The sequence below is a fragment of the Gymnoscopelus braueri genome, assembly GCF_963280865.1.
Source record: "Gymnoscopelus braueri genome assembly, chromosome: 9".
Lineage (NCBI taxonomy): Eukaryota > Metazoa > Chordata > Actinopteri > Myctophiformes > Myctophidae > Gymnoscopelus > Gymnoscopelus braueri.
The window spans coordinates 56,335,049-56,348,098 of NC_137610.1; the positions used below are offsets into that span (position 1 = coordinate 56,335,049).

The window sequence follows — 13,050 nt, forward strand, 5'->3', positions numbered from 1 at the left end:
GGTAGAAGTAAAATATAACCCAAAAAAAGCATTAAATAAAATCCTCTTAATGCGTCGCTGTCAGGCATAAACCTTGTATGTCCATATTCAAGCTTTTCACGTTTGTAACATTTTTCATAAATGAATGCCCTACTTTGTCATACAAGACTCACTGTCACACAAAAGATGCACAATAGAGCTTGTGACTAAATAATAACTACACTGGATCCATTGGAACACAGGTTATGTTTTCCCCCCCATTTCCTGAAGAAGTAACCGTTTTGGACATACAAGCTTTCCACCCGACCGTGACGAACGGGATCTTTTTGGCGTGTCCGTCTGCTCTAAAGGTATCATTCTGATCCGGCAGACATTTATCTCACTGGACATTTGGGAAGTGCATGTCTTCAGTGGTGGAAAAAGTACTCAAATTCCATACTTAAGTAAAAGTACCAATACTGCAATATAAAAATACTCTGTTACAAGTAAAAGTCCAGAATAAAAAACTTACTTGAGTAAAAGTACAAAAGTATTGGCATCAAAATGTACTTAAAGTACCAAAAGTAAAAGTACTAAATATTTGAAAATAGCCGATCTACAAGCTCACAACGCGTCGCGATGCGACGCGTTGTGAGCTTGTAGATCTGCTATTTTCAAATAGCCTAGGTTTAAAATAGGTTTAAAGTGGTTAATGTGTGTTTCATTATATCATACTTTATATCTGAAAAGTAACTAGTAACTAAAGTTTTCAAGTATATGTAGTGGAGTAAAAGTACAATATTTGCCTCTGAGATGTAGTGGAGTAGAAGTAAAAGTATTGGAAATTGGAAATACTCAAGTAAAGTACAAATACCTCAAAATTGTACTTAAGTAAATGTACTTAGTTACTTTCCACCACTGCATGTCTTTTATTTTCTCATTGTGTTTATGGATGTGTTCAGAGACCTTGATGAGCTCCAGGTTTCCCTTCTTCTCTGGGGGAACGCCCCCCCTCACGGGCTTGCCCATACGGACAGGTAAGGGCACCGACCCGGGTCTGAAGGGAGCCCAGGCGGGGTACACGGCGGTCCAGTCCTGATCCACTGCCATCTGCTCCGTCCTGGGTTCCCCTGACTAGAGGGGAACACAGGGAGGATTTCTCTTTAAACAATGCATTAGGGGGGCAGCCGTTAATCAAACTGATTGGTTAATTGCTTGACCCATTCAATCCAGCATCTCTGACTGTCGTTTTAGATTTTCTTTGGATATTCAAAAAAATAAATTTTAGAAAGATCGTGAAAATGTGTGCAAATCTTTGAATATAATATTTTTTAAGCAAACACTTGTAAAATATTTTGTTCCCCAGAAGCAAAGATTTGAGTTACAAATGTTTGCTCGAAAATAATATATATTCAAAGATTTGCACATATTTTCACGTTTTTAAAAAGAAATAGCAGATCTACAAGCTCATGGGGCGGCACTCGTTGCCGCGCTGTGAGCTTGTAGATCTGCTATTTTTTTAAAGCCAAAGAAATCTAAAATGACAGAATGTGTTCTCTCTCTGAATGGGTTAATGAAAAAGTAACCAAAATAATACTCTATTGACGTAATCAATGACACAGTCAGTCCTAAATGTATGGTTTTAATAGTGGGTTTATGATATTGATAAAGAGACAGACTTACTTCTCTCCTGGGTTTATGATATTGATAAAGAGACAGACTTACTTCTCTCCTGGGTTTTCGGGGTCCTCTGTTGCCTCGATCAGGAAATCCTTACAATGACATAGTGTAGGAAGCATGTCATTAAGTGTCATAGTGTAGGAAGCATGTCATTAAGTGTCATAGTGTAGGAAGCATGTCATTAAGTGTCATAGTGTAGGAAGCATGTCATTAAGTGTCAGTGTAGGAAGCATGTCATTAAGTGTCATAGTGTAGGAAGCATGTCATTAAGTGTCATAGTGTAGGAAGCATGTCATTAAGTGTCATAGTGTAGGAAGCATGTCATTAAGTGTCATAGTGTAGGAAGCATGTCATTAAGTGTCATAGTGTAGGAAGCATGTCATTAAGTGTCATAGTGTAGGAAGCATGTCATTAAGTGTCATAGTGTAGGAAGCATGTCATTAAGTGTCATAGTGTAGTGTAGCGATCAGTATATTATATTTGGGAATATTGACTGTCTATATTGAACTGACACTAAAACTGTGGTATTAGGCAAACTGTGGACTGGATTTCGGGTGTGGGCTGGAGCCGATTTACAATACAAAGTCAAACTGAGTTATTTTTGTGTCTGTGTGTTTCATTCTATTGTGTTTCATTCTATTGTTTCTTGAGTTAAAGGTGTTCTTTTGTGTCTAATCCATCCCTGGTTATAGGTTTTAAGGTTCATTTGGTTCTGCTAAGTGTGCATTTAAATCCTGTGTAAGGTTGGGTTTTTTTAAAGGCGTTTTTTTGTCCAAGCTGGACTAAATTCGTGTTAGGCTTGACCTAACTGGCACCCCAAACCCCAAACAAAGCTAAACCGTTACATAAAAAAATGGCACCCCAGATGGGATTTAAATGCGTGATGATCACTTCCAATAGTAACACTTAACCTGGATTTGGTTGTTTTTCTCCTTTATTCGTGTAGTAGACATGAACCACCGTGGTGTATATATAATAATATAAGTGTCTGTAGATCATAACATGTTGAGAACAGGTTGTAGAGGGCAGCAGGTTGTCCTGGTGTCACTGTGTAGGAGACTAGTGTCTTCCAGCTCCAGCCAGGATGGGACCAGCACCTCCACCGGGACTCATCGACCACCTCAACGCGTGCCCGAAACCGCGGACAGCGACGCCTCGGAGCCCTACTCAGAGGAGCGCGGAGAGGGAGCCACCGGCCGTCCGAGGGGGGGGAAACCCCCCGGCCAGCGCTCGGTGTTCCTGTTCCCCGGGCAGGGCAGTCAGTTCGTGGGCATGGGGAGGGGGACGCTGCGCTACGGGAAGGTCCAAGAGATGTTCGCCGCGGCGGAGAAGATCCTAGGCTACGACCTGCTGTCCCTGTGTCTCCACGGACCCCACGAGGACCTGGTGAAGACGGTCCACTGCCAGCCCGCCGTGTTCGTCACCTCCCTGGCGGCGGTGGAGAGACTCAACCACGTAAACCCCCAGGCCATTGAGTCTTGTGTTGCTGCTGCAGGATTCAGTGTTGGAGAGTTTGCTGCCCTGGTCTTCTCTGGTGCAATGGACTTTACAGAAGCTCTGTATGCAGTGAAGGTACGAGCAGAGGCCATGCAGAAAGCGTCGGAGCTCACCCCCAGCGGCATGCTGTCAGTGATTGGTCGACCGCAGGCCCAGTACAATAACGCATGCCTGCAGGCTAAGGAGCACTGCAAGAGCCTGGACATCCAGGAGCCTGTCTGCAGGGTGGCCAGCTTCCTCTTCCCTGACGGCAGGGTCATTGCTGGACACAAAGAGGCACTGGACTTCCTCCAGCAGAACTCTCGGCAGCTCCATTTCATGAGGACAAAGCCTCTGGCAGTGAGTGGAGCGTTCCACACGGAGCTGATGCAGCCAGCCATCCAACCCCTCAGAGAGGTCCTGAGACAGGTGGAGGTGCGACGCCCGGAGATCGACGTGTACTCGAACGTGGACGGCAAGCGCTACATGCGCGAAGGCCACGTGCGCAAACAGCTGGTTAAGCAGCTGGTTTCACCGGTGAAATGGGAGCAGACGCTACACCAGATCTACGAGCGGAGCCAGGGTCAGTCGTTTCCTCGCACCTACGAGCTCGGCCCGGGGAAGCAGCTCGGTGCCACACTACAGAAGTGTAACCTGAAGGCCTACAAGACCTACACACATGTGGACGTGACCGATGATGACGAGGATCACTGATGCAAAGGCGCAAGGTGCTGGAAATATTTGAGGCGGAAAGTGAGAATGAGGACTTCTTAGGATTCCCCAGCTCCAACCCGACAGCTAAGGAACTGGAGGACATACAAAGGCGCAAGGTACTGGACATCTTTGAGGCGGAAAGTGAAGATGAAGACTTTCCCGGGTTTGTCTAAAGATTGACGCCTCCTCTTGCTCGGCTTTTCACACGGGGGAGGGAATGTAGCGATCAGCTATCGCACACACACCCCCCCATGCACACACCACTACGGTTAGCCACGCCCACGAGCCATGTACAGACGGTAACGTGCAGTTTCCGTCACACCCCCACGTTACTCACGTTTTATGAATGGACTAGCCAAGATGGCGTCCTCCGTGTCAGTCACTGTGTGATAGTGAAGCAGATCAGACGTCCCTGAAAACCACCCGCGACCGCGTTAAAAAGTCCGCGTTGTCCGTTGAACAAACTACAAACCGTCCGGATCCTTGTGGAGGACGCAAACCCCAAGCTGTTAACCCTTGGGAGTTTTCCGTGCCGTGCCGTGCAGTTTGTTTGTTTACCAGCAGCGGAGCAGCCAGCTGGGCTGACCGGAAAAAAACTGAGTGGATTCCTGGATCTGCCCCTCTCCCACACACACACACACACGGTACACTGTTGCCCCATTTCGTTTGTTCACCACGGTAAAGGCCGTGGGGCATTTTCTTTTGTTCTTTTATTTTGTCTTGGTTAACCAAAGGTTTTCATACATTTGTAAATTACCTGTTTTGAAGGAACAGTGGATTGGGAATATTGACTGTCTATATTGAACTGACACTAAAACTGTGGTATTAGGCAAACTGTGGACTGGATTTCGGGTGTGGGCTGGAGCCGATTTACAATACAAAGTCAAACTGAGTTATTTTTGTGTCTGTGTGTTTCATTCTATTGTGTTTCATTCTATTGTTTCTTGAGTTAAAGGTGTTCTTTTGTGTCTAATCCATCCCTGGTTATAGGTTTTAAGGTTCATTTGGTTCTGCTAAGTGTGCATTTAAATCCTGTGTAAGGTTGTTTTTTTTTAAAGGCGTTTTTTGTCCAAGCTGGACTAAATTCGTGTTAGGCTTGACCTAACTGGCACCCCAAACCCCAAACAAAGCTAAACCGTTACAGTAGGAAGCATGTCATTAAGTGAGTTTTGCACACAGGCTCATCCATGAGCTACATTTAACTACATAAGCTAGTGAAATAAAAAAAATATATTATGCAGTGGTGTAAAATAACTAAGTACATTTACTTAAGTACTGTACTTAAGTAAAATGTTGAGGTATTTGTACTATACTTGAGTATTTCCAATTTCCAATTAAATAAATAAAAAATAAATTCCAATTTTTTATTCTGGACTTTCACTTGTAACAGAGTAGTTCTATAATGCAGTATTGGTACTTTTACTTAAGTAAAGAATTTGAGTACTTTTTCCACCACTGTATATATGATACTGTATATCTTCAGCAAATAACAGAACCAGCAGATGAGATAAAGCAGTGATTCACAAAGTGGGGTCCTTGATAAAACAGGTCTGTAACTCACACTCTCAGACTTTAGGGGTCTTTGACATTTAAACACGTTTGAGAACTGAGCAGTGGTGGAAAAAGCATTAAAAAATGTTTGTACAGTAAAAGTATCAATACTGCAATATAGACATACTCTGACTGTTACAAGTAAAAGGTATTCAACATTTACTTGAGTGAAAGTACAAAAGTATTGGTATCAAAATGTACTTAAAGTACCAAAAGTAGAAAGTACTCATTATGCAAAATGTCCCATTTCACAACTTTTCAAATGTATAAAAATCTTTGGAAAATAGCAGATCTACAATTGTGAGCTTGTAGATCTGCTATTTTCAAATGGCCGAAACGTATAGGGCAATGTGTGGCTAATGTATGTTTTGTAGTAATAATCTACAGTAGTGACTAAAGATTTACTGAAACACTCCCTCCAGTAAAGCAAAAAGAATACTCAGATTTGTACTTGAGCACAATATACTTGAGTAAATGTACTTAGTTACTTTACACCACTGGTACTCAGTGGTGGAAAAAGTACTCAAATTCTTTACTTAAGTAAAAGTACCAATACTGCAATATAGAAATACTCTGTTACAAGTAAAAGTCCAGAATTCAAAATTTACTTGAGTAAAAGTACAAAAGCATTGTCATCAAAATGTACTTAAAGTACCAAAAGTAAAAGTACTAAAATGTTTGAAAATAGCAGATCTACAAAAAATATAGAAAATAGCAGATCTATAGATCTGCTAGATGTGTAGATATCTTTAGAAATAGCAGAAAAATATAGAAAATAGCAGATCTACAAGCTCACAACGTGTCGCGATGCGACACGTTGTGAGCTTGTAGATCAGCTATTTTCAAATAACCTAGGTATAAAATAGGGCTAAAGTTAGCCATGGTTCACATGACGCTTGTATACAAGCGTCATGGTGCCGAGTCCCCCTGGTCTAAAGTTGTGTTCGATTTTTTCACATTGCCATCGCTCACATAAACATAAACGTTCAGATTTCAAATATAAAGTGCTTACCACCGAGCCACGGATGTTACAAGGCGATGCGGACCGCGATGAGTACCCGTATCTCCCGTATTGTTCAATAAAAAGCATTTTAATCCCATCGCCGGCCATTTTCTCCAAATTGTCTCCGTTACTTTCAACCATGCGACACTAATGGTTGGGAGGTGTATTGCACTCTGATACATTACAAAACAAAAAAAAACAAAAAAAGAAAATGGCCGGCGATGGGATTAAAATGCTTTTTATTGAACAATACGGGAGATACGGGTACTCATCGCGGTCCGCATCGCCTTGTAACATCCGTGGCTCGGTGGTAAGCACTTTATATTTGAAATCTGAACGTTTATGTTTATGTGAGAGATGGCAATGTGAAAAAATCGAACACAACTTTAGACCAGGGGGACTCGGCACCATGACTGTCATGGTATGACAGTCATGTTTCAGGGCTAGGCTAAAGTGGTTAATGTTATGTTTTACAATGTGATCATTTATATCTGAAAAGTAACTAGTAACTCAAGTTTTTAAATAATTGTAGTGGAGTAAAAGTACAATATTTGCCTCTGAGATGTAGTGGAGTAGAAGTAAAAGTATTGGAAATTGGGAATACTCAAGTAAAGTACAAATACCTTAAAATTGTACTTAAGTACAGTACTTAAGTAAATGTACTTAGTTACTTTCCACCACTGAGATAAAGCCAGAGCATAACAGCAGCATAAGCACTTAGTTAGCATAGCAGGCGGCTAACAAACAGGCTAGCAGGCTGTGTAGGTCTGCAGGGTTCTGTTTCTACATAAAGGAGGAATATTAATTAAAAGGTAAAACATATTCTCACCTTTATTATCAGCAGGTCTGTTAGTAGACAGAGCTGTGGAGTATGTCAGCCTGCCCAGAGGGCTGTGAGGGGTTAAAACACGTCCTAAGGACAACATCTTACACACACTGTGCGCCGCCATCTTTTATTGCAGTGCATACGGACGGAAGCTGTCGAGGGACAATTTAGACCAGTGGTGGAAAAAGTACTCAAATTCTTTACTTAAGTAAAAGTACCAATACTGCAATATAAAAATACTCTGTTACAAGTAAAAATCCAAAATGAAAAATTTACTTGAGTAAAAGTACAAAAGTATTGGCATCAAAATGTACTTAAAGTACCAAAAGTAAAAGTACTAAATATTTGAAAATAGCCGATCTACAAGCTCACAACGCGTCGCGATGCGACGCGTTGTGAGCTTGTAGATCTGCTATTTTCAAATAGCCTATGTATAAAATAGGGCTAAAGTGGTTAATGTATGTTTCATTATATCATAGTTTATATCTGAAAAGTAACTAGTAACTCAAGTTTTCAAATAATTGTAGTGGAGTAAAAGTACAATATTTGCCTCTGAGATGTAGTGGAGTAGAAGTAAAAGTATTGGAAATTGGAAATACTCAAGTAAAGTACAAATACCTCAAAATTGTACTTAAGTACAGTACTTAAGTAAATGTACTTAGTTACTTTCCACCACTGCAATTTAGACCAGTGGTTCTCAAACCTTTTTCTTGTCAAGGACCCCCAAATTGATATATATTTGTCCGCGGACCCCCCATCTGAAAACATTTTGAGCCAGGGACCCCCCAGAAGAGAAGATTTGTGTTGAAAATGCAAAATGTTCAAAAGAATTTCAAGATTTTTCAAAAAATGTTCAAAAATAGCAGATCTACAAGCTCGCAGCGCCTGCACGAAGTGACGCGCTGTGAGCTTGTATATCTGCTATTTTTGAATAGCCAACTTATAAATGGATAAAGTGGAAAACTACTTTTGCTGGGGACCCCCTGGAACCACCCCCAAGGACCCCTGGGGGTCCCCGGACCCCACTTTGAGAACCAATGATTTAGATGATGAGAACCTAACGAGGGGCCAGACCCATAGAGAGAGATTAATACAAGATTATTAATACATTGTTATACATTATTATTATGTATTAATTGTATTGATACATGGGCTCTGCTAAGGGGCTATCTGGTTCATTTTATATAAGTAAGCAGTGGTGGAAAAGGTACTCTCATTTCTTAAGTAAAAGTATCAATACTGCCATGTAGAAATACTCTGTTACAAGTAAAAGTACAGGTGTCATGATAAGTTTTCGAATGTATAAAATGTCAAAAGAATCTTTTTAAAATAGCAGATCTACAATTAAGCTCACAATGCATTTTTAAAATACTCTGTGTTTACAGGGAAATCGTTCAAAATGTTACTTGAGTAAAAGTACAAGAGTATTGGCTTAAAAATATATTTAAAGTACCTATAAAAGACAGATAATCTGCGGGTTGTTTAAAACCGGACTCAAGGGCCGCTGTGATGCTTAGCTGGGTTGTAACTAAGGCCAACTAGTTGTGCTTGTATCGTCGATGTGTATTACTCTGGAGAGATCCCTTTGCCTCTATATGTTTGGCCGCAGTGTTAGTGTCATCATCATGGACATGGTGATGTCAGTCATATCCGTATATGGAGCAAGTGATGTCAGTTTTGCCCAAAGATAGGGTCTATGACAGCGGTGGGCAACTTTGATGATGGAGAGAGGGCCACTATATTTACACACTCACTCCAGGGGGCCACATTGCATATTGTTGCTGTCGGGCAGAAACCTCTTATCTATATATTTAAACTTTTTTCGTAAATTAATGCCTCACTTCATCATTCTGGTATGTCACACAAGTAGCAAAAATAGCAGATCTACAAGCTCAAAACACGTCGCAACGTGATGCGTTTTGAGCTTTTGGAATTTTGGAATTGGAAACCTGATTTTTTTTTAAATATATTTTTGAATTGGAATCCTGAAAAGTAAAATGTTTATTTAATTTCAAATGCATTATGCAGTTGACTGCATAATGCATTAACTTTATGAACTTAAATACAAATACATTGGACATAAAAAAGTCATTAGACTAATAATATAGACTGAAGTAATTAAAGCGGGTCATGTTTGCATGTTTGGAATTGTAAACAGCTGTGGAATAATATATCATGTTCTGATATTAACCTGCGGGCCGCATTAAGTAAAGGTGGGGGCCGCATGTGGCCCCGGGCCGCCAGTTGCCCATGTATGGTCTATGATGTCAATCTTGGATGTTTCGGTTGTCTCCATATATGGGGCTCCAGGAGGGGTTAGTATGTTAGTCATCTCCATATATAGAAGTCTGTGAGGTCAGACTTGGGTAGGTCGGTTGTCTCCATATATGGGTGTCTCCATATATTGGATGGTTGAGATTGAATAGGTCACCAAAGGTCAGGACTGAATAGGACATTTATCCTCCTATGGGTTTCTGGACATCCTGCCACGGTCTACCTTGCGGACGGTGGTGTCCATTTATGGCTAATGCTGGCAAGTATGCTCTGAATGTTCTCTACTCATTATGATAAGTTTTCAAATGTCTAAAATGTTTAAAAAAAACGTTGGAAAATAGCAGATCTACAATTAAGCTCACAATGCATATAAAAATACTCTGTTTACAGCGAAAAGGCCGGTGTTCAAAATGTTACTTGAGTAAAAGTACAAAAGTATTGGCTTCAAAATATACTTAAAGTACCCAAAGTAAAAGTACTGAAATGTTAGAAAATTGCAGATCTACAAGCTCACAACGTGTCGCCATGCCACAAGAGAGCTTGCATCTCAAATAGGGCTAAAGTGGTTAATGTATGTCTTTATATCTGCAAAAGTAACTAGTAACTAAAGTTTTCAAATAATTGTAGTGGAGTAAAATGTATATATATATTTATATGTATTTATAAATGTAGGCTATATATAATTATTTATAATATTTGCCTCTGAGATGTAGTGGAGTAGAAGTACAATTATTGAAAATTGGAAATACTTCAGTGAAGTACAACATTGTACTTAAGTAGCCTACAGTACTTGAGTAAATGTACTCAGTTACTTTCCACCACTGAACACTGGTGTTTTTTACAGTGGGTTTACACATGTCAGCCCCTACGGAACCTCTCCCTCCGCTGTATAGCTCTGAGATGAGGTTCCTCATTTCCCTCTGCCGTTTGAGCAGGACATTGTCGCACATTTTCCACTTTACATGTTTCTTACCCCTTTCTGCACATCGTATCCAAAAAGTAAAGCTTTTCTGAAATGCTCTCAGATGTTTTAAGTTCTAGCGCACCATAAAATCTATCCAACGAGTTGAAAAAAGTATTTAATTAGCCTCGGTCCTCAGCCGGTTCCATGTTTTTAAGACATTGCGCAAGAGTTGCGCCCGTAGAGATAACATTACTGATTCCCCTACTGGTCAAATGTTGAATTGCATCTTCTAATGCATAATATTATGGAACCGGCTGAGGAGAGAAGCGATTTAAACGCTTTTTTTCAACTCGTTGGATAGATTTTATTGTACGTTAAAATTTCAAACATCTGAGAGCATTTGAGAAAAGCTTAGCTTTTTGGATACGATGTGCAGAAAGGGGTAAGAAACATGTCAAGTGGAAAATGTGCGACAATGTCCTGCTCAAACGGCACCGAGGAACGAGGAACCTCATCTCGGAGCTACATAGCGGGAGGGAGAGGTTCCGTCGGAGCTAGTCCACATGTCAGCACCCTCATCATCCTCCTCTTCATCCTCATCATCCTCCTCTTCATCATCATCATCATCCAGCTGCTGCAGCCTGTCTGTCTCCACACAGACGATGCGCTTCAAAGGACAACACGCCGCCGTGATGAAATAAATGACAACATCACCGTTTTGTTTCTTTTTAGACGTAATGTTGTGTTTTATTGTTTCTTTTTAGAGAAACTCATTGACAGGAAGTGCGTTTCTTCCAGAAACGTGGAGACAGACAGTGAGTGTTTGTTGTTAAAAGCTTCAGAGACAAACATTCACATGTTGTGGAGATGAGGAAGATCCTTTCACTCTGAAGGTAGGTTAACCTACCTTTAAGTTCTACTTCTACATAATGATGTGTAACATTATGTTTAGTTTAGCTTTTACTTCTATAAAGTTGTGTGAAATATATACTGAATTCTGAGTTTTTACTTATCTAGAGGTGTGGAGCTCCACACTACACACTGTGTTTAATGTCAGTAGGCTGTATGCTATTTGCATACAGCCTACTGACATTAAACAAGTGGTGTAAAGTAACTATGTACATTTATTCAGGTTGTCAAGTACTGTACTTAAGTACACTTTTGAGGTATTTTTTACTGTAGTGGAGTATTTCCAATTGTTAATGCTTTCATTACTCCACTACACCTCAGAGGCCAATATTGTATTTTTTACTCCACTGCAATTATTTGAAAACTTTAATTACTAGTTATTTTTTAGATTTTGAATATTATTACAAAACATGCATTAATCATTTCAGCCCTATATAGACTACTGCTATTTTCTAAATATATTTTTTACATTTTATACATTTGAAAACACATTCTGCATAATGAGTAGCCTACTTTCTACATTTTTATACACATAGTTGTGTACTTTTACTCAAGTCAATTTTGAATTCCGGACTTTTTTGTAACAGAGTATTTCTACAATAGGGTATTAATGTGAGTACTTCTTCCATCACTGATAATTTTACATTTTAGCCAAACAAACAATAATAATGTGTAATACAATATCTATCTGGGCGAGGCCTATATATACGCCTTAAAAAAAGTATAGGCTATATGATATATTTGCACTAAAGCTAGGCAGAAGAACTAAATGTCAACTGTAAGCTTCATTATAACATAATAACCCCAACGGCTGGAGCTCGTTGAGTTGATTGGAAAGACACAATGTTGTGTAACTGTAGAGTGTAGTGGCTTAAAGTATCTATGCAAGTCTCAAAGTCAAGTGTGTGTGTGTGTGTGTGTGTGTGTGTGTGTGTGTGTGTGTGTGTGTGTGTGTGTGTGTGTGTGTGTGTGTGTGTGTGTGTGTGTGTGTGTGTCTGTGCGCGCTCCCCTCATTGGATAGTCTCTGTAAAAGCAGAAACTCTAGTAAAAGACAGCAGCAGCTTAACAGTGGCAGGTGCTGCCTGTCATCACCAGACCATATACTTGTAGCAGAGTATTTTTTTAATATTGTGGTACTTTTACTTAAGTAAACAAATCTGTGTAGCTACTTATTCCACCCCTGGCAGCCAGTGGCAGGTGCTGTCATCACTTCATGGACAGACATGGTGGCAGACAGGGGTCTGTAGCTCCAGTTACCTCCAACCAACTCCTGACCCAAAGACAATTTTCCGATCCCCTTCGGACAATGTCCCCCCTTATCACTTACACTATCCTGACGCTTTGTCCTGTGGGCGATGACACACGCAGCCTTGGTCTAGGTTGTTTTAGGAAAGTAATTACACTGTAAAATCCTCAGTGTGAATTTAGCTCTGAGAATTTATAAATGGAACCAAATGGACCCGTTGGTTCCATTTGTACACAGGCAAATATATGGTCCCATCTTTATGCACACCATGCATAAACTATTAGTTGTTACAATAGCCTATGCACTCATAGGCCAACATATAACATGGGGCCTATTGGTGCACAGTCTATATCCTTTAGATTAAGCTATTACTAAACAACTTTTAGCCAGGGCGGGCGGACCTCTGACATCACTCTGACTCAGCCATAACCATAGAAGGAGTTCCCAATGCAACTACTCCCAAATATGGAGTGTGTTGTCTACCCTAAATGTGTTATCATGGCATCAGC

General features: G+C 40.4%; 2 protein-coding genes across 2 annotated transcripts in view; one reads left to right on the forward strand and one right to left on the reverse strand.

Annotated features, from left to right (window-relative positions):
• mrps35 (mitochondrial ribosomal protein S35) overlaps positions 1 to 7,334 on the reverse strand; it is a 19,787-nt gene extending 12,453 nt beyond the window's left edge. Inside the window, exons 1-3 of the mRNA XM_080438257.1 lie at positions 7,212 to 7,334; positions 1,684 to 1,730; positions 868 to 1,092 (exon numbers count right to left, since the gene is read on the reverse strand). Coding sequence (XP_080294383.1) covers positions 868 to 1,092; positions 1,684 to 1,730; positions 7,212 to 7,332 — 393 coding nt within the window. The 5' untranslated portion in view covers positions 7,333 to 7,334. The remainder of the gene's footprint in view (positions 1 to 867; positions 1,093 to 1,683; positions 1,731 to 7,211) is intronic.
• On the forward strand, positions 2,465 to 3,878 carry LOC308092558 (malonyl-CoA-acyl carrier protein transacylase, mitochondrial-like). The gene has a single exon (XM_080438521.1). The coding sequence runs from the start codon at positions 2,641 to 2,643 to the stop codon at positions 3,826 to 3,828; it is 1,188 nt and encodes a 395-aa protein (XP_080294647.1). The 5' UTR covers positions 2,465 to 2,640; the 3' UTR covers positions 3,829 to 3,878.
• Positions 7,335 to 13,050: the final 5,716 nt, after the last annotated feature.

What these genes read in the sequence shown, in the direction of transcription:
- LOC308092558 (XM_080438521.1), top strand. Translation starts at nt 2,641, where the DNA reads ATGTTGAGAACAGGTTGTAGAGGGCAGCAGGTTGTCCTGGTGTCACTG.